Source organism: Triplophysa dalaica, chromosome 9, assembly GCF_015846415.1.
Source record: "Triplophysa dalaica isolate WHDGS20190420 chromosome 9, ASM1584641v1, whole genome shotgun sequence".
In the NCBI taxonomy this organism is placed as follows: domain Eukaryota; kingdom Metazoa; phylum Chordata; class Actinopteri; order Cypriniformes; family Nemacheilidae; genus Triplophysa; species Triplophysa dalaica.
In genome coordinates this window covers 24,190,246-24,217,787 of record NC_079550.1, presented here as the reverse complement: position 1 = coordinate 24,217,787, position 27,542 = coordinate 24,190,246, and the positions used below count along the sequence as shown (strand labels likewise).

At 40.8% G+C, this 27,542-nt stretch overlaps 1 protein-coding gene across 1 annotated transcript; it reads left to right on the top strand.

Annotated features, from left to right (window-relative positions):
• Positions 1-457: 457 nt before the first annotated feature.
• Positions 458-25,893, top strand: LOC130428780 (eukaryotic translation initiation factor 4 gamma 1-like). The gene is made up of 31 exons (XM_056757017.1): positions 458-596; positions 6,133-6,271; positions 6,372-6,452; positions 6,603-6,635; positions 7,748-7,768; positions 8,031-8,231; positions 8,567-8,651; positions 11,071-11,210; positions 13,876-13,968; positions 14,312-15,347; positions 15,439-15,521; positions 15,784-15,973; positions 17,321-17,454; positions 17,525-17,644; positions 17,742-18,125; positions 18,362-18,508; positions 18,630-18,866; positions 18,945-19,049; positions 19,389-19,760; positions 19,860-19,971; positions 20,048-20,156; positions 20,242-20,483; positions 20,562-20,683; positions 21,014-21,186; positions 21,266-21,391; positions 22,781-22,862; positions 22,955-23,053; positions 23,131-23,268; positions 23,447-23,528; positions 23,913-24,053; positions 24,538-25,893. The coding sequence occupies exons 2-31, from the start codon at positions 6,179-6,181 to the stop codon at positions 24,717-24,719; spliced, it is 5,163 nt and encodes a 1,720-aa protein (XP_056612995.1). The 5' UTR covers positions 458-596; positions 6,133-6,178; the 3' UTR covers positions 24,720-25,893.
• The last annotated feature ends 1,649 nt before the right edge of the window (positions 25,894-27,542 follow it).

Sequence of the window (27,542 nt, the reverse complement as noted above, 5' to 3'; positions counted from 1 at the left end):
GACGATCTTCGCACTAAAATGTATTTAAAAAAATGATAATAATGACCTCGATACGGTTCTGTTCAGCTTTCAGGAACAATGCTGTACACTTATAAATATACTGAAAAAGAAAGTGTTAAAAGAAAGACTATTATTTTAATCTTTTAATCATCTTTAGTAATAAATGTATTTTTTAATTCGTTTTTTTAAGTACGTTGGAGCTGACGTAATCAAGGCCACGCCTCTACAATCCTCAACCAATCAGAATGCGGCTAAATATTAATTAAACTTCGGTGTTAATGCAATTAAATTAAAGCTTGAACCGATAGATATTTTTTATAATAGATGAATCTTCAATAGAACACGAAGTTGTTTCAGGACAGTCACGCTTTATTATCGTTTATTATTTGAGCGCTGACCTCACGCCGCTTCTGCGGTCACGTGGTCGGGATTCCCACCGATCCGGAAGTTCCCGGTCGCCGGTTTCCGCCGGAAAAGGTTCCGTCCGGTCCAGGCGGTTCTACGTCTCTTTCTGCTTCCTTTACCAATTGGTAATAATCCATTGATCCGGTACAGATCCGGAGAGGTACCGAAGCTGAACGATAAACTCCTGTCCGGTAAGAAACGACCGCGCGCTAGACGCTAACGCTACGTTACCGGCTTCACACGCGCGTGACTGTGGCTGACTGCGTATGCGCGTGTGTTTGTGTGTATAATGTCTGTTTATACGTGTATCTGATAATATTAACATATGTTTGTGTGATGTTTATGTTTAGAAAACGATTTACAATATGGGTTATTTAACCCGTTTGCCCTTTAGACTAAACACAATGATTATTATTATGAGAGGAATTAAAACTGATTTGTTTTATCGTGTGACTCAGCAGGACAGCTTCACACACTCACATTATTATGCTTTACCACACACGTGTTGTTAATGCTGTTATTGTGGTGTAAAATGTGTGTTTAGGTTTGGTAAAGGCTTTCTAGTTCGTCATGTAACACGCATGATGTCATTTGCTTTGTTTGGTTCTGGATTCATTCCATGAGCAGGTGCTGTGAATGTTTTCACTGGAACTACACTACAGAATATCGTTGTGCGGATCGATAAACCATTCTGAGTGTATGTCATGATTTAATCCGAGTAGTTGTGCAGAGATTATAAACCAAGAAAGGAACCAAATCTGACTACGGGCAGAGCGAGACATGAACAAACCAAACACATAAAGAATCCTGGTGTTTGGAAAAATCTAATTGTAAATTACACAAAGGATTTGAGCTCAGATATACAGCACCGCCCCGATATCCAGCAGAACACAAAACATCTGTTCTGATCCCTGATGGTCTGCTTTGATTTTGATATTCTGCAGGGATGCTTGAGTGCTATACACCTAAACGAATGGGAGAGCAGTGCCATATCTGAATATTTTATTAATGAGAAGACCATGTTATACATACATATTTGTGAGCATGCTTACAACTTATCTTCTCTGTTCATAGTTAAGGACATAGATTAATGTTTCAATCATTTAAATTACATCAGAAAACCAACCTTTTATTAAAATGATTTCAGGTTTAAAAGTTAAAGGTTTAGTTGCAATATTATAGCTCTAGTTCGTTTAGATCTCAGCTCAACTTTTTTGATCATAGTATTTTGCTATCATTGGTATTAGAGGCACCGTACTAACCTGGCTTCAGTCTTATCTGTCGAACCGTAAATTCACAGTTACTATTTGCAAGCACTCTCCCTCAGTAGTGCACTCTTCATGTGGGTCCCCCAGGGATCTACCCTGGCCCCGCTACTGTTCTCACTATGCGTCTACCTATTGGATCCATTTTTAGGAGATTTGGTATTTCATTCCACTGCTATGCGGTTGACACTCAGCTCTACATACCGCTTAAGCGTGGTGATAATTTTGCAGTAAAACTTCCTTGAATTGAAAGCTTGGCTCAGAAACTATTTTTACATCTGAATGAAGACAAAACACCAATTGTTTTATTAAGAGTCGAACAAATGATAAAACTGACTTAAGTACTGTTGACTTGGGCTCTCTCACCCGATACTGCATCCATGCCGCCAATAACTTGGGTTTAATATGTGACCGTGGTCTATAGTTGGATAGGCAAATCAATGCCACTGTGAGCCCCAAAGATAAAAGCTCTCCTGAGAAGGAAGGGCTTTGAGACTGTGATCCATCCATGCCTTCATTTCCTTGCGTCTTGATTATTGTAATTCGTTTTATTATGGGCTGCTGGTGTCTGCTGTACATAGACTTCATTTGGTTCAAAATGCGGCTGCCCGTCTGCATATTTTGATACTTTAAACTACAAGACCTACCGTGTTATATTGTATTTTGCGGGCGGGGCATATTGAGTATTTCCAACTTTAAAATAGCCAATCTTTTTAGTTACTTCACATTCTGGAATTGAGAGAAGTTGAGGTGCAGAATGATGTCACACAGAACTCATTGGTCCATAAAACTCATAGTGAAAGTTTAGAATCTCCAAAATAAGACTTTTGTCAGTGTTTTTATGTATTTATAAATACCATTAAATCAAACATATTCACATAAATCAAGCAGGATTTCTTAAACTTACACTATTATAGCTATTAACCGCTTCAGCCGTCAACCCCCTTTAATAAGCGAATGACCTGCGGTAATGTTTACATCACACAATCAAGTCAGGATCGACAAAGATGTTTTTATTTTAACTATTCGTATTTAATTTTAAGCTAATATCAAATTGACTTCTTATGTAAATTAGCTATATTATATATCAGGTTTAAAAGTTGTATTTGATATAATAATCTATTTGTTTTTTTCTTATTAGTTTCATTAATTACATTATATTATATATTGCACATTATTTTAAAGCAGAAAATTCTGCAGTGTTTTGTTCCCCATCATGTCCTTAAAATAGCTCGATTTAAAGTTTTATTCAAATGATTATCATGTGTCTATGTCTTATAGGGGCGGTTTCCCAGACAGGGCTTGAAGTGATATTACCCAAAACAGCTATGTTTTAAAACGACTTAAATATCTTAGTTTAACTAAACCTTAGTCCCGGTTTAAAGTAATCCCTGTGCGGGAAACCGCCCCATAATGTGTATTCTTGAAGCACAATTAAATCCGGTGAAACGAAACTAGTTGAATCCAATCCGCCGGTGCCGAAAAATGACTCCTGACGAATTATGAGCCCCTGCATGCCCCGCTCGCATTAGGGTTCGGTTTATCAAACACGCGGCTGGATCAATGAAGGGAGACATAATCCGAAGGGGTCCAAATACGGCACAAAACCGGCGCACGTGTGCGTGCCTGCTGCGCCTGCGTCTGCGCGCCTGACCCACGTGGTTGGTTTCTGTGGGCGCACGCGCGAACGAATATGGCGACCCGCTGCACGTCTCGCGTTACCGGACAGTGAGACACACCGAGAGAGAAAGACTGAAAGAGACACACGGTAACGAGCCGCATTGTGTGTCTTTGTGTAACGACGGCGTTTACATACGCGCGTGTGTGTTTGTATGCGAGTGTGTATTCACGTTCGTGCATTACGTGTACAACAACGTAGCAAGTTGAGTTGCACAATCTGGCCTTGAGACATGATCAATAGTGCAGTTGTGTGTGTGTGTGTGTGTGTGTGTGAGAGAGAGGGTGGGTGGGTGGGTGGGTGGGTGGTTGTCTGTATTATATATGCGGTGTGAGTGTGTGTCTGAGATGACAAGTTTCATGTGAAGTGTATGAATATGAAGCTGCATTAGTGTGACGTTGTACACTCATGTCCTTGCTGACATCGTGTTACATGAGTACACATTCAGTGTGTTACTGTACTAATACAATGTGTGTGTGTTTGATTTATTTAGAATTTGAGTGTCAAGCTCTGCTGTTCTCACAACACATGCAGTCACGTGTGTATCTCTAATGTCTTGAGTTTCTCTTACAAATATTGTGTAAAAAGCTGTGTCTTTCTGGTTTGTGTGAATCTTCAGGGTCAAAGTTCACAGTTAAAGCCATATGGCGGTACACTGAGAGCGTGTGTGTGTGTGTGTGTGTGTGTGTGTGTGTGTGTGTGTAGCATTAGTCATCCATGCATGACTGTCGCATTTCTGGAACCTGCCTCGCGCTGCAGTTCTGTATCTTATGTATGCGCGTTCAAACTCTCAAAGGACACATGTGTGTTTGTGTGTTTAGCTGATGCAAACACGCTGTATGTGTTTGTGTGTTGTTTTCAGACACTCTATTTGTTGAATCACATGATGTGAGATACATGTCACATTTAAAGTGATAGTTCACCCAAAAATGACAATACTGTCATCATTTACACGTCCTCGTGTCATTTCAAACATGTATGAGTTTCTTTCTTCTGCAGAACACAAAAGAAGATATTGTGAAGAACGTTGGTACAGTGGCACCCATTGACCTCTATTGTATCGACACGAAACCAATGCAAGTGATTGGCTGTCACTGATGTTCGGTTACCAACTTTCTTCACAATCTCTTCTTTGTTGTTCTGCAGAAGAAATGACAAGAGGGTGAATAAACGATGACAGAATTTTCGTTTTTGGGTGAACTATCACTTTAAGTCGACAATGATATGGAAAAAGGTTCTTTTGCATTTTGAAATACTTAAATGTATTTTACGTACACACATATCTTTTCTCACATACATTTTTATATTATGGTAGCATTAATTGCGCTGCCTTTAATACAAATTCTTCGCTTTTATTGATTTTAATACTCAAAAAACGATAAAACTATTAATACGCTAGTAAATTCGTGAACTGCAGTTATGGCTGACCGGGGTATTTCTTTGCCTGATAATGGCCTTTCACATGTTCACTGAGATGTCTTTTGGGGTGCTGATATATGCGGAAACAATTTAACGCTCGTGCAGGCTTCATTCCCAGACTAAAATGAAATTTTGAGCTGTCATAACTGAAAATAAATTGCCATAACATGTCTTTAAATATTGTTTTGTTTCAAGATGCCCCCAGTAATGTTTTTATCTAAAGTATTTTAATAAAAGCCACTTTAATATGCTAATTTAACTACGGCATAGTTCTGGCTGAAGCTAAACCTTGTCCTTGAAACCGGGCATTTGATATTAAGATGTTTTATGAGCTGTTTTGTGTAGTCAGCAGATTACGACTTCTGTAATGTTTCCGCTGAACTTCATAGCACAGCTTGTGTGTGTGTTTGACTCATGAAAAGAGAGCGCCGTCTGTCATAAACCCCCTCCGTAAAATAAGTCTGAGAATCTTCAGTTTGTCCTTTACAGACCGATTCCAGATTCAGACTATTGTCAGACATCTGGAATAAATAGCAGAAAATGAGCTAATGGTGTTCTGTTTTCGACAAACTGTGACCTCTTTAAGCCCTGACATCATCAGTCTGAGAAGAGTTAATTTCTTATTAGCGCACTTCTTATTGTGTTTGTTCAACTTCAGATTGTTACAGAAAATTTGTGCCGCCTCGCCAAACACCGTGTATTCTGTCAACAGACCGTCATTTCTAACTGCAGTTGCAGCATTAAGCCACAAAGGGGGCGCTGTTTCGTACCAGCCTGATTAGACACTAAAGAGTTGCAGAACAAAAGCTAATAGGAGCTGTGTTTCACGGCTTTTAAGGTGAATATTGTTAGGTTTGAACTCAATCATGGCACGTATTAAATCAGCGTTATGCTAGTGTACGCGGCGAGTTCACCTCATTTTGGGCAATGAAAAACCCTGTCTTAATATATAGTCAGTCACATGACACAATAAAACAACTTTATTTCTGAATTTTGAGTCTGGTGTAGCTGAAAATGTGAAGTATAATGGTTTTGGGCAGTTGAGAGAGATTTAACACAGTCACCAGGGCTGGTATATCGTGATTATCAGAATATCACAAATGCACATTTGCAATGCAAAGTTACAGAGGATTTTGTATAGTGAAAGATTTGAGCGTTAATGTATGACCGTGACTTACACTCTTTCAGATGAGTCCATGTGAGTGATGTCATCATGACACGCGCGCATATGTACATGTGCTTTATTCAAACGTAACGATGATTAAGTCAGCCTTTATAATTGCTAATTCAAGGAAGGATTAATTTATAAATGTCACATTACTGCAGAACAAAAATGTTTTATCATTAACATCTCTCTCTTTTTAGGTTTTGTAAGTAGGTGCTGCGTCTCAATGCAGATGTTTCGGGTGAAATGAATAAGGCACCTCAGCCTCTGTCTGGACCCCCATCCGCCCCGTCCCATCCCTCCGTCCCGCTCCCAGCACCCTCCCCGGGTCTGTCCCAGGTAACACACACGCACACGCCTGTGACCTCATGACTGTTGTGACTTAATAAAAAAAAAATGTATCCTGATGAGTAAATACTTCATGTGTCCTTCTCTGTAGCCCAGTTTTCCTTCCGCTCCACCTTCAGTTGTTTTCGGCACCCCTCCACCACAAATGAACCCCTCCGCCCAACCCCGACAGGTGCGTAAGCAACACACTTTAACGTCAGGGAGTTCTGAGTTGTGTAGATGATGATGTGTGTGATTTCTGGGAACATCTCTGTACTGCTTTTGTGGCTGTTATTGGTTCTGTGTGTTGACCTTTGACCTGTGTGTGGCTTTCTCTTTCTAGTTTGCCTCGGGTCCTAGAGCTTTACCACAACAGGTACTAACACACACGCATTCACATACACACTCACATGTGCACACAAGCGTAGGTACACTCACTCACACTTATAATGTACACACTCATTCACTTACAAACAAACAAACAGTTACATACATACACACACTCCCTCACATTTGTAACTTTCACTTTAAACACTCACACTCACAAAGATGCAGATATACACACACACACACACTTATACACAAACACATCTTCACACTCATACATACAGACTAACAAAGATGCAGATAAAAATACACACACTCACAAAGATACTGATAAACACACAGACTTATACAGAAACACACACTCATACACACCCGTGAAGATACAAAGACACACTCACAAAAATACAGATACAAACACACACACATGCATGCACACACCTCCCACAAAGATATAGATAAACACACACACAAACACGCTTACACCCTCACACACGCACTCAAACATAAACACTCGCAAAGTCACAGATACAAACACACATAAAACATACATACTCCCAAAGATACAGATAAACACACGTTTATACACAAACACATTTACACACTCATACAGATACAAACACGCAAACATATACACTTACAAAGATACAGATAAACAGACACACACTTATACACAAACACATCTACACATTCATACATGCACAAGCGCAAAGATACAGATACTACACACACACACACACATACACATTTACAAAGATACATGTATACACACAGAAAAAAAAACATACACTCTCACAAAGATACAGATAAACACACATTTATACTCAAACAAATCTACACACTCATACATACACACGCAAAGATACAGATACAAACACACACACACAAACAAACACATTTACAAAGATACAGATAAACACTTACACAAACACCCACTTACTCACAAACACACCTACACACGCAACAACACAGATACAAACACACAAACTTGCCTGCATACACAAACACACAAAGCAACCAGATAAAAAACACACATAGTGTTTAAGTGCTTTGTTTGTTGGCATGCTGCTGTGTTTCTCGGACTCTGTGTGCTGATGGATAACACACTCTTCATTTCTCTCGCTCTTCTGCTGTGTGTGTGTTTGTGTGTTTGTGCTGCTGAAGGGTGGATTCAGGTCGCTGCAGGTAACGCTTCTGTGTTTGTGGAACTTCATTTGGTTTGTTGAGCTGTTAAAAATATAAACCACTCGTCACTCCTTCCACTGCCAATACAACTTCATTAATGACACATTTTACACACACACTGTATTGTTAACACATATATACAATATCAATGAAGACGCATTTAAATATTCAAACAAACATGTTATAAAAGAAAACGTTTTCATAACATTAAATACTGTCATTGCAATAAATTTTTTCAATTGAGCATCTCATGTTTTTTCAGCCGTACTATGCCAGTCGGCCCACTTTACCTGCCAATTCTGGGCGTGTTCAGTCGAGCCCCGCCCCTCACACAATTCCCCCTCAACACGGAGCACGGCCGGCTCATGTGTTCCAGTCTGGCCCCTCCCAAATGATGATGATTCCCCAGCAATCAATCAGCTTCCCAAACACGCAAGGCACCGCCTTCTACATACCCGGCCAGGTACGTCCAACATCATGTTCCCACAAATCATTTAAAAATCAATTCACACACCCCCCAACAAAAATTCTCTTCCAACACTTATTATTTTTTTTAAATTGCGTACACATCATCATCATTTGTCAGCGTGTTTTTCACACATGCACATTAACATCAGTGTATTGATATTGCTGACACCGCCTCCTTTAAACTGGTCAGCTGACTATCAGAATGAAACCGTGCTTGTGTTACTCATGTTACATGTACACATGTTATTGTGCATGTGCGCATTTGTGTGTACGTGTGTGTCAGTGCAATAAAATACAGCAGTTTTCAGTCTCTCTCTCTTTGTCTCTCAGTACCGCCCCTCTTACGTGACCCCTCAGCAGTATCAGGTGGCCGGTTCTCCTGGTTTTTACCCTGGTACCAGTCCAGGTGATTATGGTATGTATGAACAGCAGCAGCAGGTGTTTGTGTGTGTTCAAATCCTCTGCTTCTCATCATTGTGTTTGTCTTTTTTGTTTATTTATGTAAAAAATAGACATTACTCTTAAGAGTGAAAAGTCATCATCACAAAACGTTCAGAACACCTGCCGTCAAATCACAGCTCTTTTAATTTGTTTGTTTGTTTGTTCTTTACTTTCATTCATTCTGTTCTTCTTTTGTGCATTCTATTGTGTCTTCTTTCCTTTGTTCTCTCTTCTTTTCTTGCATTCTTTTTCATTTGTGTGTTCATTCTTTTGTTTGTTTGTGCGTTCTTGTTAGTTCTTTTTAGTCTTTATTTCTTTGGAATTGACAGGGTGTCCGTTATTTTCAGATCAGCAATGGTCATATATAGAGGGTTTCGCACTGCAGGAACGGTTTCATAGTTTCCGGGATGATTTGTTGCATTCGCACCGCATGAACCGGACTGAATTTAGTTTTTGCAGGACAACTTTAGCTCCCTCTCCGAGGTAGGGTCTAAACCAGCAGGATCGGAACTACTCGTGACTTGACCGAAGCGCTGATTGACCAAACTTCTATTGTTTGTCGTTGTTAGGGCTGGGGGTAAACGATTATTTATGAACATTTAATCTAACGATTATTTTATCGATTAGCCGACTAATCTAACGACTAATTGGACAATCAATCTAACGCTTATTTTTCTTTTGCTCAATTTGTAAAAAACATAATGTATCTCAAATTAATACAAAAAAAACTTAATAATATCCTTTATTAAACAGTTATGCACAGCAAAAAATATTCTTCTCTACACAAAATAAAATAAATAAAAGGATTTTACTGTAATACAAAATGAAAGACCAGCATGTTTACTCAGTACCAGCATCTCTCTTCTAAAGTTGTATTGCAAAAAAAAGTGTTTAACACAATATAAAATTCCTGTTTTTAAATATATTTTGCGTGCATTGCATCTCTTTCTCAGGACAGGACGCCAAAGTTCTTTGCTTTGTCCTAGAAAACACGAAAGCAATGCATATAAGAACAACAGCTATGACTGTGGGGTATTTTAAATCGACTCTTAACCTCATTGTATTGCTATGCTATGATTAGTTTATTTGAATGCTAACGTGGCTATCTAGCAGCTGTGCAATTTGGTGGTGCTAGGCTAACCAATTAACCAACGTATTCCCATACCCATGTTTTGGTCTCCCACGTGTGTGTGGCAAGCTGCTGCAAAGCGTAGTCGCAAAAATATGACATAGACAAAATTTTGACGTCATCGACGTGTCGCTACAGCCCTAGTCGTTGTTTGACGGACGCTTTTAAATGACGTTTCCTTTTCGAATGCAATCGGGGGAAAGCCCGAGAGAAACTTAGTTCACGAGCGACTGCCTTCTTCCCGGGACTTAGTTCATAAACTGATCCGGTTGCAAAGCACCCATTATCTTGTGGTCATGGTTTTCCAGCCTATAGGGGTCTCGTTCCTATGTGACTTTATTTTGTCCCTTTAGTCCTCACACTGACACACACAAACACACTGTTTGTAGAAGTGATGTTTCTCGCACGTGGTTGTTATTTTTGGGTCTCAACGCCCCCTCAACACACACACTAGCACAGCCGGTTTCCACTGGAGCTCTCTCACATTCACATTCACTGACCGGCCCAGCATACAGCGAAAGAGAGAGAGAGAGGGCTGGTTAGATAGAAGTGGAGCGAGAGACAGAGAGAGAGAGACGGACATTCAGAGAGGAACATGGGTAACAAAGGGTCCAGCAAAGTATCTGAGGGTATGTGAGTCTGACGTCTGTCTGTCTTTATTCCTTGGTGTTTAATCCGTCTCCGAACGTCTCTTCTGAAGCACGGCCTCTTGTATACCAAGTTTAGACACTCTGACCTCTGGCTCTTGCTCGCTCTTGCTCTCTCTCGCTCTTGCTCTCTCTCGCTCTTGCTCTCTCTCTGGTCTGTGGGTTTTGACTATATTTAGTCTTGACTCTCTCCGGTCAACAATGCTCACTGTAATATAAGTCATGTTAGGTAGACGGATACGGGGAGAGTAAACCAAACAAGCAGTCAGGTTTTTAAAAGCAATCAGATAACGGGTTTTCCTCGCAAACCTCCGATTTATAACAGCAATAAAGTTAATTGATAAAACGTTACACAATAGAATCAAATTGTGTCATTAGACTTCTTGCGAAACTTTGATTTCGTTGCATTACGTGAATGTTTTATATAGTAGGTGTGTTCCAACATTTGACTTTTATTGTATATTTGGCTGTGTCAGATTGTGTGTTTGTGAAAGGTGTGTGTGTGTCACACTATGAGTAATACTTTAGAAACACTCATTGTTGTAGTTGCACCCTGCTATGAAATAAATGACCGAAAGATCTGTTGTGACTTGTTCTGAATGTGTGTTGTTTTTTAGCTGGAGCGTATTACCCCGCTCAGCCCCAGTTCACACCCCCTGTTCCCCCTGCACCCGTTTTGATGAGCCCAGCTCCACAGCAGCAGCAAGCCCCGCCTCCTCCACAGCAGCAAGCCCCGCCCAAACGGGAACGCAAGCAGGTGGGATGCACAACTTATTGTTTGTGTTTGTGCGCGTGTGTGTTCAGTCAGATGAGAGATTATAGCACTTCTTGATCGTCTAGTAACTCATGACACGAGTCTGTGACGGTGTCCTGCCTTGTGTTTTGTGTAGATCTGTGACAGCTTTGGTTTGGTTTGTTGCTCTCAGATTTAGTGGTTGTGTTGCTCAGTAATTCGAAGCATTGGTTTCTGAGAGAGCTCGGCATCTCATGTAGCTGTGTTTAAAGTTGGTTCTCATTTTAATACTGAAATAAATGGAAAGTAAGTTTTATTTTAAAACGATTGATTTGTGTTGAACCAAAGAAAGGAAGACATCCGTGTTTATTCCTTTCAAGTGTGAATGTGGTTATTCTGGTACATGATGTGTGTAGTGTGCGAGTCTCACAGAAGGTTTACTCGTGTTATCAGAGAGCTGACAGACGGGTCGCACGACTCGAACTTTGACCAGTGGCGTTTGCTTCAGAGGAAACGAGAGAGACACGGTGAAAGAGAAGAGAAAGAAAGAGAAACATCATGTCATATTTGAGTTTCTCTATCATTTTCCCATCAGTTATTTGCATGCCTCATTTGAGTTTTATATTTGAGAGTAAACATTTGCTTGACAGAGTATTCTGCATTGCTAAAGAAACCGAAATAGAAACAAAAGCAAGAAAGTAAAAATTTTATAAAGTAAGAATACATTAAGACAGAGAACAGGTCTCTAGACTAACATTTGAGAGACGAGCCACTGATGCTACCAACATGTGTAATACATTTATAAATGAATAACAAAAATTTACCATATGTAAAACGCCTCCCTAACAACTCAATAGTGTACGCAACTTTTTCCCTTTATTATGAACAACTTGTTTAAGAAAACACAATTCCCTTAATATCAGTGAGTGTGGGTCTATTGGCCTGTTCTTTGTTGTTTGATGAACATTACTAACAACGACGTAATTTGTGTTTATATGGCCGTTTCAGAGTAAGAAGGAGTTATATAACGTTTCTGCGCATTAAATTTATAACGCACAAAATTATGCATTGATCAGTTTGGCAGTCGCATCGGTGCGATCATTAATAAAAACTGGTCGCATGGGCAGAAAAAGTTGTCACAAAATGCAACCATTTGGTTGAGAGAATATCCTCTTTGAGATCTCTTCTGTGGTTTTTTGTGGTTCTGTGATCGCTGAATTTAATGCAAAATCAACACAAAATTGTTTTGTTTTTGTCATGTCATGACTTGTCTGAGAACTTTTTACTTCTAAGGTTTTAATGGTATCCTTATTATAAACAAATCACATTTTTGTGCAAATATCTGGAATTTAGCATCTCAGAATTAATCTTTCGATCACAAAACTAGCAAAAATGTAGTCAACTATCAGATATTGATTTCATAATAAAAAAACAATGTGATTTTCTATATTCATTAGAGGCGTAACAATATATCACAAGACAGAAAAGATTAAAATATGTATCATAGAACTATGGCAATACATTTTTTCAATTTTTATGTTAAAATTTTGTTTGATCTTTAAGTGACATATAAAATAACAAATACTACAAAAAAATATTTTTTTAGGGAAAAATCTGTCATAAGTTTGAGCTTTTTATTATTTTATCGTGTATTATATTGAATCGTAATCTGAGCGTATCATTACACCTACGTCTTGTATTTTATTACTTATTTCACGTATAGTTGTAGCGGCTTGGGTGTGAGAGAGGGACATTATGAATAAAATGTATAGTTATTATTATTCATCATCCATCTTTACCTATTCAAAAAATATTATTTTAATGTACAATTAGTTAATTTAATAATACAATGTAATCTGCTACGTTATTCAGTATAAAACAGATATAAGTGTGAAATTCATGTCACACAGTTGTGATATAAAGTAACTTTCTCTACATGCTGAGTTTCACTCTCAGTTTCTGAAGAAAAGAGTTCAGCTAAGTTCTGTAGCTCCACGTGGCTCAACAGCTCCACCCCTCCAACGGTCCGGGTTCAGTCTGGTGGGCGGGACACATTCCACTGCTCTCTCTCTCTCTCTCTCTCTCGCTCTGTTGCTGTGTGGTGTACGTGAGAGTTTGAGGCCCGCTGCTGTGTGTGAATGTTCAGCCCCGTTTGAAGAGTCCCCGTCAGGCTGAGTTTAGACTTCAGATCCAGGATGAGACAGGCCTAACAGAACCCATCCTCTCCTGAGCGAGGGGGGGGGCAGGTAGGGAATGTGCTGCCTCATGAGTGTGTGTGTGTGTGTTTGTCAATGTGTGTGTTGGGGTCTGTCTGGTGAGTCGGTGTGTGTAATTCATTGCGTAAAGTCTTGGCAGGACAAACAGTCGGGTGTTTTTAGCCTTTTGAGTTTCTTTGTGTTTTTAAAGGACATGCGAAAAGTTTTACAGACGCTCACGTTCTCTGCTTTATGAGGTACTTGACACTGTGATGTGTGTGTTGGAGACATTCATTGCTTATTAATCCGTTACAGCACAGAGAAACACGTTTGGCTCTAACTCACTCTTGTTCCTTTTCTAATTTTGTTGTCTTTATATTTGTCGTTGTCTTCTATTCGGTGAATTAGGATGCTTGTGTGTTTCCACATATTTCTTCTAAACTGAGTAATAAATCTCCCCCCTCGCTGTCGGCCTCTCGGTCTTCTCTCTCTAGATAAGAATTAGGGACCCTAATCAAGGAGGTCGTGACATCACGGAAGAGATAATGTCAGGAGGTCACAGCGGATTAACACCTACACCTCCTCAGGTACAACACACACACATCCCTACTGTTCATAAACACAAATGCACAAACACTCCACTTAAAAGCACTTAAAAGTGATTTCTTATAATTTAATTGTTATAATTAAGCCCATTTGTGGTTTTATGATAAATCAACTTAATTTATTCAAAAATCCATTTAGTGATCACGCGAGCATATGAAATCACGTCATGTATGATTTTATATTTGAAGTTGTCCGTTTGCATTTCTTGGTTTTTGTGAGTAATCTGACAATTTGTGTAAATATGAAAACACTTGATTCATATTATTCCCCAAAATGTATTTACACTTAATGCTGTGTGTGTCTGATATTGGCATCGGCATGCAGCCTAACGGAGATAACGCCTCACCTGTGGTGGTCATGGCAACCAGAGCGGAGTTTCCCATCCCTCCAGGTGAAAGCCCTGTACCCGATGCTCCGCCCACTCCCCCTCCCACCAGTCCATTAGACGATACGGTGGATGCTCCGCCCCCCGAATCTGCAGACGATACCTTCGTGGCGTCCGCTCTGTTGGAAGCGGCCATGGAAGTCGAACAGGAAAAACCCACCCCCTCCAGTTCTAACGGTGCAGGTGACGCACCCCCTAAAGGTAAAGAGGATGAGCCAGTGCTGGAGATCCCGCCTATCCCCACTCTGCAGGCGGAGCCAGCGCTGGAATCTCCAATAGCGCAGCCAGAAGAGCTTCAGCTTTTCAACGGCGGAGAAGCGCCGGCAAATCTAGCTCAAAAGGCATACAGAGACGTAAGCCCTATCGCCGAACCCGATGTCACTGAGGAAGCTCCACCCGTTACCACGGAAACGCCTGTTAGGACAGTCAAAGAAACCCCTCCACAGGTTGTCGAAGAAACGGTTGCTAAGGAAGTGCCAGCTCCAGTTGTTAAGGAGCCTATTCCTCCGGTTGTTAAGGAGCCTATTCCTCCGGTTGTTAAGGAGCCTATTCCTCCGGTTGTTAAGGAGCCTATTCCTCCGGTTGTTAAGGAGCCTATTCCTCTGGTTGTCAAGGAGACCCCTGCTCCTGTTATAAAGGAGACTCCTGCTGTCGTCAAGGAAACCTCTCCTGTGGTTGCTGTGGAAATGCCCGAGCCGGTTGATAAGGAAGCATCTCAGAAGGTTGTCCAGGAGACTGCTGTCAAAGAAACGGGTGAAAAACAAACTCCGGAAAGTGTCGTTAGCGAGCCGCTGCCTCCTGTTGCCAAGGAAACCGATAAACGGGTTGTCAAGGAAACCTCTGAGGCGGTTGTCAAGGAGCCCGCTGCCCCGTCAGAGGTTGCTGTGGATGTTTCAAAAGCCAAGCCCCCTCCGGCCGATGAGCGAGAGGATGTTCCGACTCCGCAGGCCGTTCTCTCTGAGAGTACCATGACAGGTGTGACTCACAACATAAACACACCCTAGAAGAGTGATGTACACATGCCTGCTTTCTGTTTGTTTGTGTTTACACTTGTGTGTATTTGCAGCCATTTCTGTGCCAAAGAAGAAAAGAAAATTCAAAGAGTTGAATAAGAGAGAGGCCGGTGATATGCTCGATGCCTTTAAAGAGGTGAGCATGTTTCACGAATACGCACCTCACGTTTCGTTGAGTAATTTCAGAGTAAAAATATAGCAATGTGTGTTGAGACTTACCTTATATCAGAATATTATTTAAGGTTTAAATTTGTTTGTTTCCTTGTCATATTATACTTAACATTTGGATTTAAATGACCCCCTACGTTTGATGAATCCATTGTCTAGCTCATTAAGTAGTTCCCGAAAGATTAGTTCAATTAGCTCTGTGTAAGTTCATGATGAAATGTCTTTGACAGCCTCCTCCCCCTGAGCCTGAGGCCGCACCCCCGGTGAAGGCGGAGCCAGAGCTTGTTGCTCCAGTGGCCCCGCCCCCTGCAGAAGATGTGGATGAGACATGGGAGGAGAAAGAAGATAAACTCGATGCTGAAAACATCAGGCCACAGAGCCCCGCCACGCCCACTGATCTGAAGTACCAGTATAAAGAAGGTAAACGTGAACTCTTTGCTGGTGTACAGTTGCTGGAGTAAATATTTAATATATTTGTCAAACGCTCTGTCATTTGGCAGACGCTTTGGATAAAAAGCGTCTGCCAAATGACTAAATGTAAATATATGAATGATGAGAAATGAGACATTTCTGTCAATAACGGTAGTCTTTACTGGGGGTTGAGGTGTAAATATTAATTTATAAAGTGTTCGTTTCTTTTTGATGTGTTCACATAGTATATAATATAACAGTGTTTGTTGTTATAGAATATTGTAAATTAATATAATGGATCAAATATAATAGTTAATAATGCAACTTGGGATGTTTCTCCAATAAGATCATTTAGTCATTGTGTTATGTAAATCCGACAGATCTCAGACAAACATGACAGCGCCCGCTAATAGCTCAAATTACGGCATCAGTATTAACGTTTTTAAACAACAAACCACATTCACCTGCATGTATTTCACCATCGGCATATCGGATATTTCACAACAAAGTTTATAGTTTGTTAAAAGTGAGTTTAAAGAAAATTACGTAAAAGCATCAGACCTCTAGCTGCTGTGGATCGGCAGTACCCAGTACTCTAACTTCAAGTACCCGGATGATGCACTTTTTACAAACAAAAATCTGAAGTGTGGAACTGTGGACACTTCATGCACTCAACGCTCGCAGTTGTGCTTACGTAGTGGAAGGAAGGCGGGGCTATCGTTTGCTGCTCAAACCTCTCTCGCAAAGTGATGGACTTCAATCTGATGATGTCTAAAGCAATGCTGGGCAAAACAGATGAAAACTACATTAAATGTACGATGCTCAAATAGGTTTTCATTCACACGCATTTTGCCATGCGATTGACGTCATTTGCGCACGTCTGGGAAACAGTCCAACTTCCGGTTAGTTTAAAACGGTTCAGTATTCCATCTGGAACGATACTACTCTTCTGATATTTATATACTAGATGGATGAGTGCATAGTGCATCGGCTAAACATCTGATGCATATGGCACACTTTTCTGGAAACACTTCGGCACGTTCGAAGTCGTCATCTGATTGGGTGAATTTCAGGATTGCCGTGAGACATGCGTGTTGCATTCTTTAACGGTTTTTAATGAAAGTTCCCAGTCTTGCTACGTGAGACTACTTGTAGTCAAGCTTCAGGAATATGGTTTTGCAGCCATGAATATATGATATCATGTTACATTATTTATTTACGCGTTATATTATTTTATATCATATTATATCAGCTTATTAATTGTCCTTAACACTTCAATGTAATTATGATGATTGCACACCTGTGTGTGACCCCTAGGTGGATTAATATTTTGAATAATGTTGTTGTTTCCGCCAGATCAATGGAAACCTATAGACCCAGAGGAGAAGAAGAAATATGACCGAGAGTTTCTGCTGGGCTTCCAGTTCATCAGTGCCAGTATGCACAAGCCTGAGGGTTTGCCACAAATCAGTGATGTCGTTCTGGACAAGGTAAGTAACCCAAACACCAACACGCAGATGGTTGTGTACACAATTTATTTATCTTACTGTCTTTCTGAAGGCCAATAAAGCTCCTCTGAGGCAGCTGGATCCCAGTCGTTTGCCTGGAATGAACTGTGGTCCGGATTTCACCCCGTCATTCGCCAACCTTGGCCGTCCGTCAGCCGGTGGGCGTGGCCCGGTATGTATCAACACACTTCAAGTCAACATGGAATCAAATGTATTTTTTTATTGCACGTCTCTGGTCATCATTATTTTAAAGTCTTCTCTCTCTTTAGCCGTCAGGTCTGGGCGGCCCCCGGCGTTCGGGTCAGGGCCAGCGGGGTAAAGAGCCTCGTAAGATCATCACCAGCATGTCTCTCGGCGAGGACATTCAACTGAATAAGGCGGAGAAGGCGTGGAAGCCGTCGGTTAAGCACAGCAGTCGAGTGGAGGAAGACGACGCAGATGCGCCCAAGACGCAGGAGCTGTTTAAGCGTGTTCGTAGCGTGTTGAATAAACTGACGCCGCAGATGTTTCAGCCGTTGATGAAGCAGGTGACTGACATGACCATCGACACAGAAGAGCGCCTGAAGGGAGTCATCGACCTGATCTTTGAGAAAGCCATCTCTGAACCAAACTTCTCCGTCGCTTACGCCAACATGTGCCGCTGCCTTATAGCGGTCAGTCCCTGTGTGTGTGTGTGTGTGTGTGCTGTTTTGACGTAGTGACAAACAAACCCAAACAAATTTTCATTACATTCTCGTGGGTTTGTGCTCCAGTGAAGATGCTAATACTGTGCCGTGTGTCTGACAGTCACTGATTACAAACAAATTCTGAGGAGCAAAGTGTGTGTGTATTTGTGTGTGTGTATTTGTGTGTGTTCGTGTGTGTTTCTGATTATCTTGTGTCTTTACAGCTAAAGGTTCCCACCTCTGATAAACCAGGAGTGACAGTGAACTTCAGGAAGCTGTTGTTGAATCGCTGTCAGAAGGAGTTTGAGAAAGACAAAGATGATGATGAAAATTTTGAGAAGAAACAGAAAGAATTGGATGCTGCCACAGTGGTATGAACACGCAAAACTACATACAAACCAGAGTTGCTTCACATCAGAACAACCCAAAACACTGAACAACATAACAGCAAACCTTATTTGTGACATCACTTCTTTTCTCCTCGCCTTTCAGGAAGAGGTGAAGCAAAAGTTGAAGGATGAGCTTGAGGAAGAGAAAGACAAAGCTCGACGACGGTCGCTAGGAAACATCAAGTTCATTGGCGAGCTGTTCAAACTGAAGATGTTAACAGAGAACATCATGCACGACTGTATCGTCAAGCTGCTGAAGAACCATGACCCGGAGAGTCTCGAGTGTCTCTGTCGTCTGCTCTCCACCATCGGCAAAGATCTCGACTTCGAGAAGGCTAAGGTGAGACTCAACTGAGCTCAAACACATCATGCTTAGGTGTTTCATGAGCTCTAATGATGGCGTCTCCTTGTCTTTCAGCCTCGAATGGATCAGTATTTCAATCAGATGGAGAAAATTATCAAAGATAGGAAAACATCTTCCAGAATCCGCTTCATGTTGCAGGACGTCATCGACCTAAGACGGGTGAGGAGTCCTGGGGTTCATTCTGTCTTTGTGCTGTAGTCTAGCTTAATGTAGTCTCAGGTGGGCGTGGCTTCGGCTGACATCACCTCGCCTGTTTCACTCACTGAAAAAGCGTTTTGCTTCATTTCATCATTTGTTCCTATACTGTTTATTTTGTATTCTAAATAAGCGAATGAGCAACGGCTTGCCCAATGTTAGTCATTTACATAATACACACCCACACCAGCTCCATATAATGCCATTTCATAAAAGAAAAAGACTACAAACTTCACCGTTAATGAAAAATGTATGTTCATGTATGTTTGATGTCATTCTTTGTTTTGTTTATGTCTCTTTCAGAGTAACTGGGTGCCACGCAGAGGAGATCTGGGTCCGAAGACCATCGAGCAGATTCACAAGGAGGCTGAGCTTGAGGAGCACAGAGAGCATGTCAAAGTCCAACAGCTCATGTCTAAGAAGGATGGCAGAGGAGGAGGAGGAGGAGGAGGAGGAGGCGGCGGCGGCGGTGGCGGCGGTGGAGGAGGTGGAGGAGGAGGAGGAGGAGGAGGAGGAGGAGGAGGAGGAAGTGGAATGGGTGGTCAGGGATCTCGGGGTGGGCAGCATACCCCTGGTTCCCGTGGAAACCAGACGCCTGACGACGGCTGGAACACGGTGCCCATTTCCACCAAAAACAGACCCATCGACCCCACTCGACTCAGCAAGATTACCAAGGTCTGGTCGAAAAAGAATCAATAATCAGATATTATTAGTGATCGAACCAATTCTTCAATAGATCAATATTGATCAAATGTTGGTTTGTTTGTCTTGTAGCCTGGCGCTTTGGACTTTAATAATCAGCTTCTTGCCCCTGGAGGTAAGGGCACATGGGGCAGTTGGGGTAAAGGCAGTAGCGGCGGCTCCGGAGCGAAACCCAGCGACGGCGGTGAGTGTGTTTGCGTGTTGTTTGTTTTATAAAGAACACGTGTGACTGTAGCGTAACGCTTGTGTGTCGTCTTCAGCTCAGGACACTGGTCGCCCGAGCAATCTGAACCGCTTCTCAGCGCTCCAACAGCAGTCCGCGTCTTCCTCATCCTCAAACATGGAGTCTGACAGGCGGGTTCCTCAAAGGTCAGAGGTCACGTTCAGCGACGATTTTAGATGATTCCTCAACTCCCCACATGCTCTGACAGGCTTTCTTGTCTGTGAATCGCAGGAACAGCTCCAGTCGGGAACGCTTTGACCGCCGCGACGAGCGCGGGGATCGGGGAAGCGACCGCTACGATCGCCGTGACGACCGGCAGGACCGGAATCGCCCCGCCATCGGCAAGCGAAGCTTCAGCCGTGATAAGGACGAGAGGAGTCGGGAGAGAGATCAGCGTCCGGCGGAAACGGTCCGGAGAGTGTCCAGCATGACGGACGAGCGGAGAGAGAGAGACCGCGGCACCCGGGAGATAGGTGAGATGATGCGCAAAACAACTTTCATAAGGTGTGTGTTGTGTTCACCTGTTTTCTGAACTGTGTGTGTGTGTTCAGTGAAGAGAGAGACTGCTCCCACTCCACCACCTGCTTCAACCAAACCTGCGCTGACCGAAGAAGAACTGGAGAAGAAAACAACAGCCATCATAGAGGAATACCTACACATCAATGACATCAAGGTACAAACACTATAGTTTTTTTTTCATCATCTATCTTTATTTTTGTCGAAGTTTGCTCTTATTCATACAACTTACCTCTTTTTTTGTTGAAGTCCGTCTAAAGTGATATATGATCTTATTGGCACACTTATATGCAATTACACAGATCCTTGAATCATATGGGGCAAAAGGTATTTAAAGTGTTGTCATTAATCCAAAACAGTGCTGAATCTCTTTTGGTGTTTTATGTCCTTTGTCACAGTATTCATAGTAATGAACCAGCAATTCTTAATTTTCTGCTTTAACTTCTGTCATCGTCGCTTGAACTGTTATTATCCTCCTGTCCTGTAGGAGGCGCTGCAGTGTGTGGTGGAGTTGAACTGCACGTCCTTGTTGTCCGTGTTTGTGCGGGCGGGAATCGAGTCGACTCTGGAGCGCAGCGCCATCGCTAGAGAGCACTTGGGTTTACTGTTCCACCAGCTCATCAAAACACAAACACTATCAACACAACAGTATTATAAAGGGTGAGACGCACACTCATGACTGAAGCTTCTGGACGTTGTGTGAAATATGAACGTCATTATAAAGTGTGCGTTGGTTCAGGTTGGAGGAGGTTCTGGAGGTGGCGGAAGACATGGCTATTGATATTCCTCACATCTGGCTGTATCTGGCTGAACTCATCTGTCCTGTGCTGCACGAGGGGGGCATTCCCATGGGCCCACTCTTCAGGTGACACCTGTCAATCAAATTAATAAGAGAACTTTATATTTTCAATTGAAAAGATCGGTTTTGATAAAAAAACACCAGTTTAGTGAGAAGTGTTAGGCCATATTTTAAGTAATATGAGTGTATATGTGTTGTTTTAGGACCCTTATATTGTTTTCTTAAAGGGGGACAGTTCTCCCAGAAGTGAAAGTTCTGTCATCATTTACTCGCTCTCTAGTTGTTCAAAATCTGTATAAACGTCTTTGTTCTGATGAACACGGAGAAAGATATTTGGATGAATGCTTGTAACCAAACAGTTCTTGGACCCCATTGACTCCCATAGTAGGAAAAATTTCATTTTACAAAATGACATACAAAAGTTCTGTTCAACAAATAGAAGATATTTTGAATATCGTCAAACAGTTTTGATATTATAATGCCTGGTGCTTTTCTGAAAATGACCAGATGATGGCGCTTGAGAACACTTTGAATGAACTTGGCATTATTCTGGAGATACGTTGGGTGCTGTGGTTTAGAATATCCACAACAGTTTGCTTCCTTACATTTTTGTGCGTTTGGCAGACGCTTTTATCCAAAGCGACCTTTTTTACATTATACTACACATTGTTTGTTTTGTTTTGTTTCTAAGTCTGTGCAATCTCTAGGATCTGATGCTTTGGTGTTGCTAACGCTATGCTCTAACCACTGAGTGCCATGAAAGCTTGTTACTTATTACTAGAATCTTATTTTGAATAATATAACTTAATATGAAAATGCAGTTACCAGTCATATAACTTCTCCATTGTTGTGTATGATGGTTGGTTAATGTAGTGTTTGTCCCGCCTCTTCTCCACTTTGATTGGACGGCTGTGTAATAAAGGAAAGCGACGAGATCTACGTTTTACCCAAGGTTAAAAAACAAAAAATGATAAATGACAGTGCAAAAGAACTTTTGAAATATCATTGATACATAGTGCATCAAAATGATCGTTCTGCTAGTGTTTCATGAATGAGGCCTAAACATTTTTTCGTTATACATATGTAGAAACAAAAATCACAATATTTTTGTTTATTGAATTGCAATAGCTACATAATCGCAAATGTTGATCATCGTGATATATATCGAATACTAGTATCTGGAGATAAGCGTATGGTCCAAGCTGTTAGTCAATGAGGTCCAAGAACTGTTTGGTTACAAGAATTTGTATTGAGTTTATGAATTACAAATATCTTCTCTGTGTTTAACCAAACAAAGAAATGTTTACAGGTTTTGAACAACTGGAGAGCGAGTCAGATTTTTGGGTGAACTATCCCTTGAACTCAAGCTGTGATAATACAAACTAGTATTGAACATGTTCTGTTCAGAAACGTCATTCTCCCATTGTTCTCATGTCCCCTGCGTTGTGTTTTTAGGGAAGTGGCAAAACCTCTGCTGCCGTTTGGGAAAGCTGGAGTTTTACTGGCGGAGATTTTCAAACTTCTCTGTAAAGGAATGGTACTGTGGAAATTAATCTACACCTGGATTTGCCCCACGAATTAAGTTTAAACTGTGTTTGTGATGTCTGAACCTGTGTTTTACTGTCTCAGAGTCTTAAGAAGGTGGGGACGATGTGGAAGGAGGCGGAGCTTAGCTGGAAAGACTTCCTTCCAGAAGACGAGGATGTGAATAAGTTCGTCACGGAAAAGGTCAGAGAGAAATCAATCTTCATCCATCAATAACTCAGTGTCATCAAAACCAGTTTAACATCTGTGTGTGTGTTTAGGGAGTGGAGTTGACTTTGGATGAGGAGTGTGTGAGTAAGAGCAGTAAATCGTCTCTGAGCACAGAGGAGATCTCGCGGGAGCTCGAGCGACTCCTGCAGGAGAAAGCCGACAACCAGAGGATCTTTGATTGGGTGGAGGTACACCTGTGTGTCCGGGACACAATTTTTCTGTTTTCAATAAACAACATATAGGGGCGTGGCACAACAAAACACAGCCAATCAGAATAACTTTTTATGTTCACGCACCCATGCTAATGAGCTGTTACGTTCATATCAGTGTCATTCTTATGACCTTTGACCTTCACTTCCTCCCCAGGCCAACCTGGATGAGCAGCAAGCAGCTTCTGATGGGTTTGTGCGAGCGGTGATGATGGCGGTTTGTCAGGCGGCCATCGTCTGTGAGTCCACATCTTGTGTTTTGTTTCTGGGGATGTCACGATTCACTCGGCTTGCGATGCAACGACATCTCAAGATTCATTTTTACTAGTTAGAAAGTTAGAAATTAAGAGCTGCACTTTTAACGTTTCTCAAACAAATTTTTTTTGTAAAATAAAAATATATTATATGATAATATAAAATAACAACTAAATAACAAATAACAACTAAACCAAATTAAATTAAAAAATGAATAATAAGTGTCTTCAATATAATAGTCGTCCTCAAATATTATAGTCGCTTACGGTGAATCGGTTCATCCCTATTTGTGTCTGTTCAAATGTTGTCCATGTAGACCGCTGACTGTGGTTTTGAAGTTGACCTCTTGATTTCATCATGTGTTTAAGGTGATAACCCGTGTAAAGCAGACGCTAAAGTTATTACCCAGCGGGCCAAGCTGCTTCAGCGCTACATTACGGATGAACAGAAGGAGCTTCAAGCGCTTTACGCTTTACAGAATCTGATGGTGCAGATGGAGCAGCCGCCCAGTGAGTTGTTCAATTTGTCTCCACAAAGATCTGAAACAACGTTCACTGATGAATGATTGAGTTTAAGGTCCCTGTGAACTGAAAGTTGCGATTGTTTAACTGCAAAATTTTGAAATGGAGTTTTGTAATGAGAAAGGCTTTCGTCTTTCTCTGCGAATTAATGTGTAAAAACAGCCATTGCGTTTTTAAATAGAACTGGCAGCAGACTGACGGTTGAAGGGGAGGAGTTATCAAATGCTCCGCCCCAGCCGTCTTACAAACTTCATTTAATATGGATACTCATTGCAGGAAGGAAGTGCATTTTCAGATTTTAACTGAGGGCACACGATTTTTAAAAAGAGCACGACCCACATTGATAAACTATTTTCAATAAACGCTGCAATATTTGATGAAAAAATAAGAAGTGTCATTTAATTTCACTGGGACTTCAACAAAAACCGCAGCTGTCTTGAGATGTTTATTCATTTTGTTTCTCCCTCTGCAGATTTGTTGCGGATGTTTTTTGACGTGTTGTACGACGAGGACGTGATCAAAGAGGATGGCTTCTATAAATGGGAGTCCTGTAAAGACCCGGCGGAACAGCAGGGCAAGGGCGTCGCCCTCAAGTCTGTCACCGCCTTCTTTACCTGGCTACGAGAAGCTGACGACGAATCAGACAACAGCTAGAGCTCTGACCACACCCACTACACAGGAGCATCAAGGTGGAAAAAAGAACAAAAAACAACAAACATTGGGAGATTTTCAATAATAAAATATTAAGACATTTTTACTTTACTTTACGTTTTTTTGTTTGTTTGTTTGTTTTTCAAATTTCAAAATGCTGTTGAACCGAAATGACAATGAAGAGTGTTGGAGGAGTATAAGCCTTACCTGCTCGCCGAACTTTATGGGCTTTTAGTCTTTAGCATTGCCACTTCCTGTGTCACGCCGCTGCCATGGAGACGTACTCGGATGACATCACCGCACTCAGATGACATCGCCGCTTGGAATTCTTCATTTACGATGTCACTCGCTGACGTAAAGCTGCTCGGAGTTGCGCGTTTGTTTTTCGAAGCCTGCAGACGTAGTTCGCTGTGGAGCGAGTTGCTGTTAACGGAGGAGAAGTGACGTTTCTTTCTCTCTTGCCTCAGTGTAGATCTAGCCCAGTGAATTCAGCTGTTTGTTGTTTTCTACTTTTTTTATGACTGAAGAATTTAAGAAAAAATGCAAACTGCGCCTCCACTTCAGAGCTCTGGACGGGGCGAGCGTGAGAACATGCGACAATGTTGAACTTTTTGCTGCTGCTGCTGATGACGTCGATGACGTTTCTGTCGGCCGGATCGGACCTGACGTACGGTTCTCTGAACTTAACACAAAAAAAAAAACATTAAAAAAGAGGAGCGGAGAGTTGCGTGTGGTGGATGTTTCGCACACCTCCTGCTGCACGTGTAGTGGACTTTAAAATCAAATCATTATTACCACTTGAATATATATAAATAAAGTCCTTCAGAGGGGTTTAAAGAACACACAACGGCTGGATGGAGTTTGGATGAGAATGAATACTACATGCCTTTCAGCGTCCTGCATTTCAGGAGTGCCCTGTAAATATATTTTTTGTTTCTTTTTTTCCAATAATAAAAAAATCTAACCTTAATGCCATTTAATAATTTTTCTGTATTTCATTTTTTTTCCTTTGCGGTTTAACCACCCGGCTTGTAAAATGATTCTAGTTATTGACAATAGTTTAATGAAATTATGTAAATATTTCTCTTTTTTTTGCTTTACGTATTTAATGGAGAGAAATTAATGCCTCTTTTCACATTCAAAACTGGAAAGATAATAAAGAATATTGCAATGAAAAGGAGATCACGTATGAATGTTCTTTGGGTAATGCTCACACTTTTTTGCGGTATTGTTTTTTTCTTTAGAAGGTCTTCAGGATGAAGGTTCATCTTTTTATGCAATAAATCCAGTTTAGCTCACAGAGGAGGAAGAGATGATTCCGGGTCACATATATCGTATCAAATCTTTTCCTTTACATCGGTCAGTTCCTCTCATGGCCACATGATGTCTCTCTTACCTCAGTCATTGATTTTGTCATCGAAAATTTCTCAAGCTATTCCTTAAAAGATGAGTCTGTCTATCCAAGACTGTTTACTGAATATTACGGTTCTCTTATGACAATTATCCATGATTTAATACAAATTAAATTAACATTTGTGACCCCTGTATCACAAAACCTTGCACGGGAACGTTTTTATTAAAAGACAAAAATACATTGTATGCGTCAGTTAAGTTTTCTTTTATGCCAAAAATCATTATGATATTAAGTATATATAAGTGAAATAAGATTCCTACCTTAAATATATAAAAACTTTATTTTTGTGAGTGAATGTTCTGCCAATGTGCCCCTGATTCACAACTTCAAAGGCAATTTTCTCCATATTTCGATTTTTTTGCACTCCTATTCCTGAGTTTGCTGTCCTATACTAACAACTCGTACATCAATAGAAATCGTATTCAGATTATTATCAAAATCTAAATTGTCCAGGGTCACATTTGTGGTTCTAGTTAAACAATCCTAACCACAAATGAAGCATGGTTTTACTACAATAATCATCGTTTATCTATATTTGTAGTAAAGCTGTGGTTATAAAAAATTATAATCCGGCTCTAAATTTTTACTATATTGAAAACATTAAAAGCAAGACTTTATTGCAATGGGCTGTATATAAATGTTGTATGTATATTGTAATAATGTAAAATGTATATTGTGTATTAACATAGAATTTGTATTACGTTCACGATATTTCGTACTTCTACTTACAAAAATAATACAAATATAACAATGATGCGTTATTCCAAACACCTGGAGTGTTTTCTAGCTTTATTTTTCATAATGTTAACAAAGCACTTTTTTTTCTTTTTTCTTTTTTTTTAGGAAATGAGACTCGGCCCCATTGTTTTCTTCATGAGGCTTTAATTTGTTTGATTAATGCAACCTTTCACACAATGCGTGTTTGGTTTTTGATCCTGCATATCTGTCATGTGTGACAAAATAATAGTGTAGTATTCACTTTAGTAAGATCCCACTGTAGTGTTAGTAGTGAAGTTTACTATAGTAAATAATGTAGTATATTGTAGTATTTTTTTGTCATGTGTGAAGTGTATGATGGTAAAGTTTGACTTGCTGTGTGTGCGTGCTTGCGTGCGTTACATAAGAGCTGTCTGTCTGATTCTGACAGTAAGCTGTCTCTCTCCTTTTATGAGTCTTGTGTGTCTCTGATCTGTGAATCCTTGAGCTTTACACACCATAATAATAATAATAATCCTCATATCTTTATCTATTAATCTGCGAACCCAGAACGATTAAGGTGAAGGCTCGTCTTCCACACACACACACTTTCGTGTGAATATGCAATGCTAACCTGTTAACAGGATAAATATCTTCATCTAATCGTTTTATAAGTTGAGGTGTATTTGAGTTTCACATACTTCTGATTTTATATC

Excerpts from the sequence above, each read along its gene's own strand:
- LOC130428780 (XM_056757017.1), top strand. The coding sequence starts at position 6,179 with ATGAATAAGGCACCTCAGCCTCTGTCTGGACCCCCATCCGCCCCGTCC. Across the intron at positions 20,684-21,013 it reads TACACATCAATGACATCAAG|GAGGCGCTGCAGTGTGTGGT; the intron begins GTACAAACACTA and ends CCTGTCCTGTAG. Across the intron at positions 22,863-22,954 it reads AACTTCTCTGTAAAGGAATG|AGTCTTAAGAAGGTGGGGAC; the intron begins GTACTGTGGAAA and ends TTACTGTCTCAG.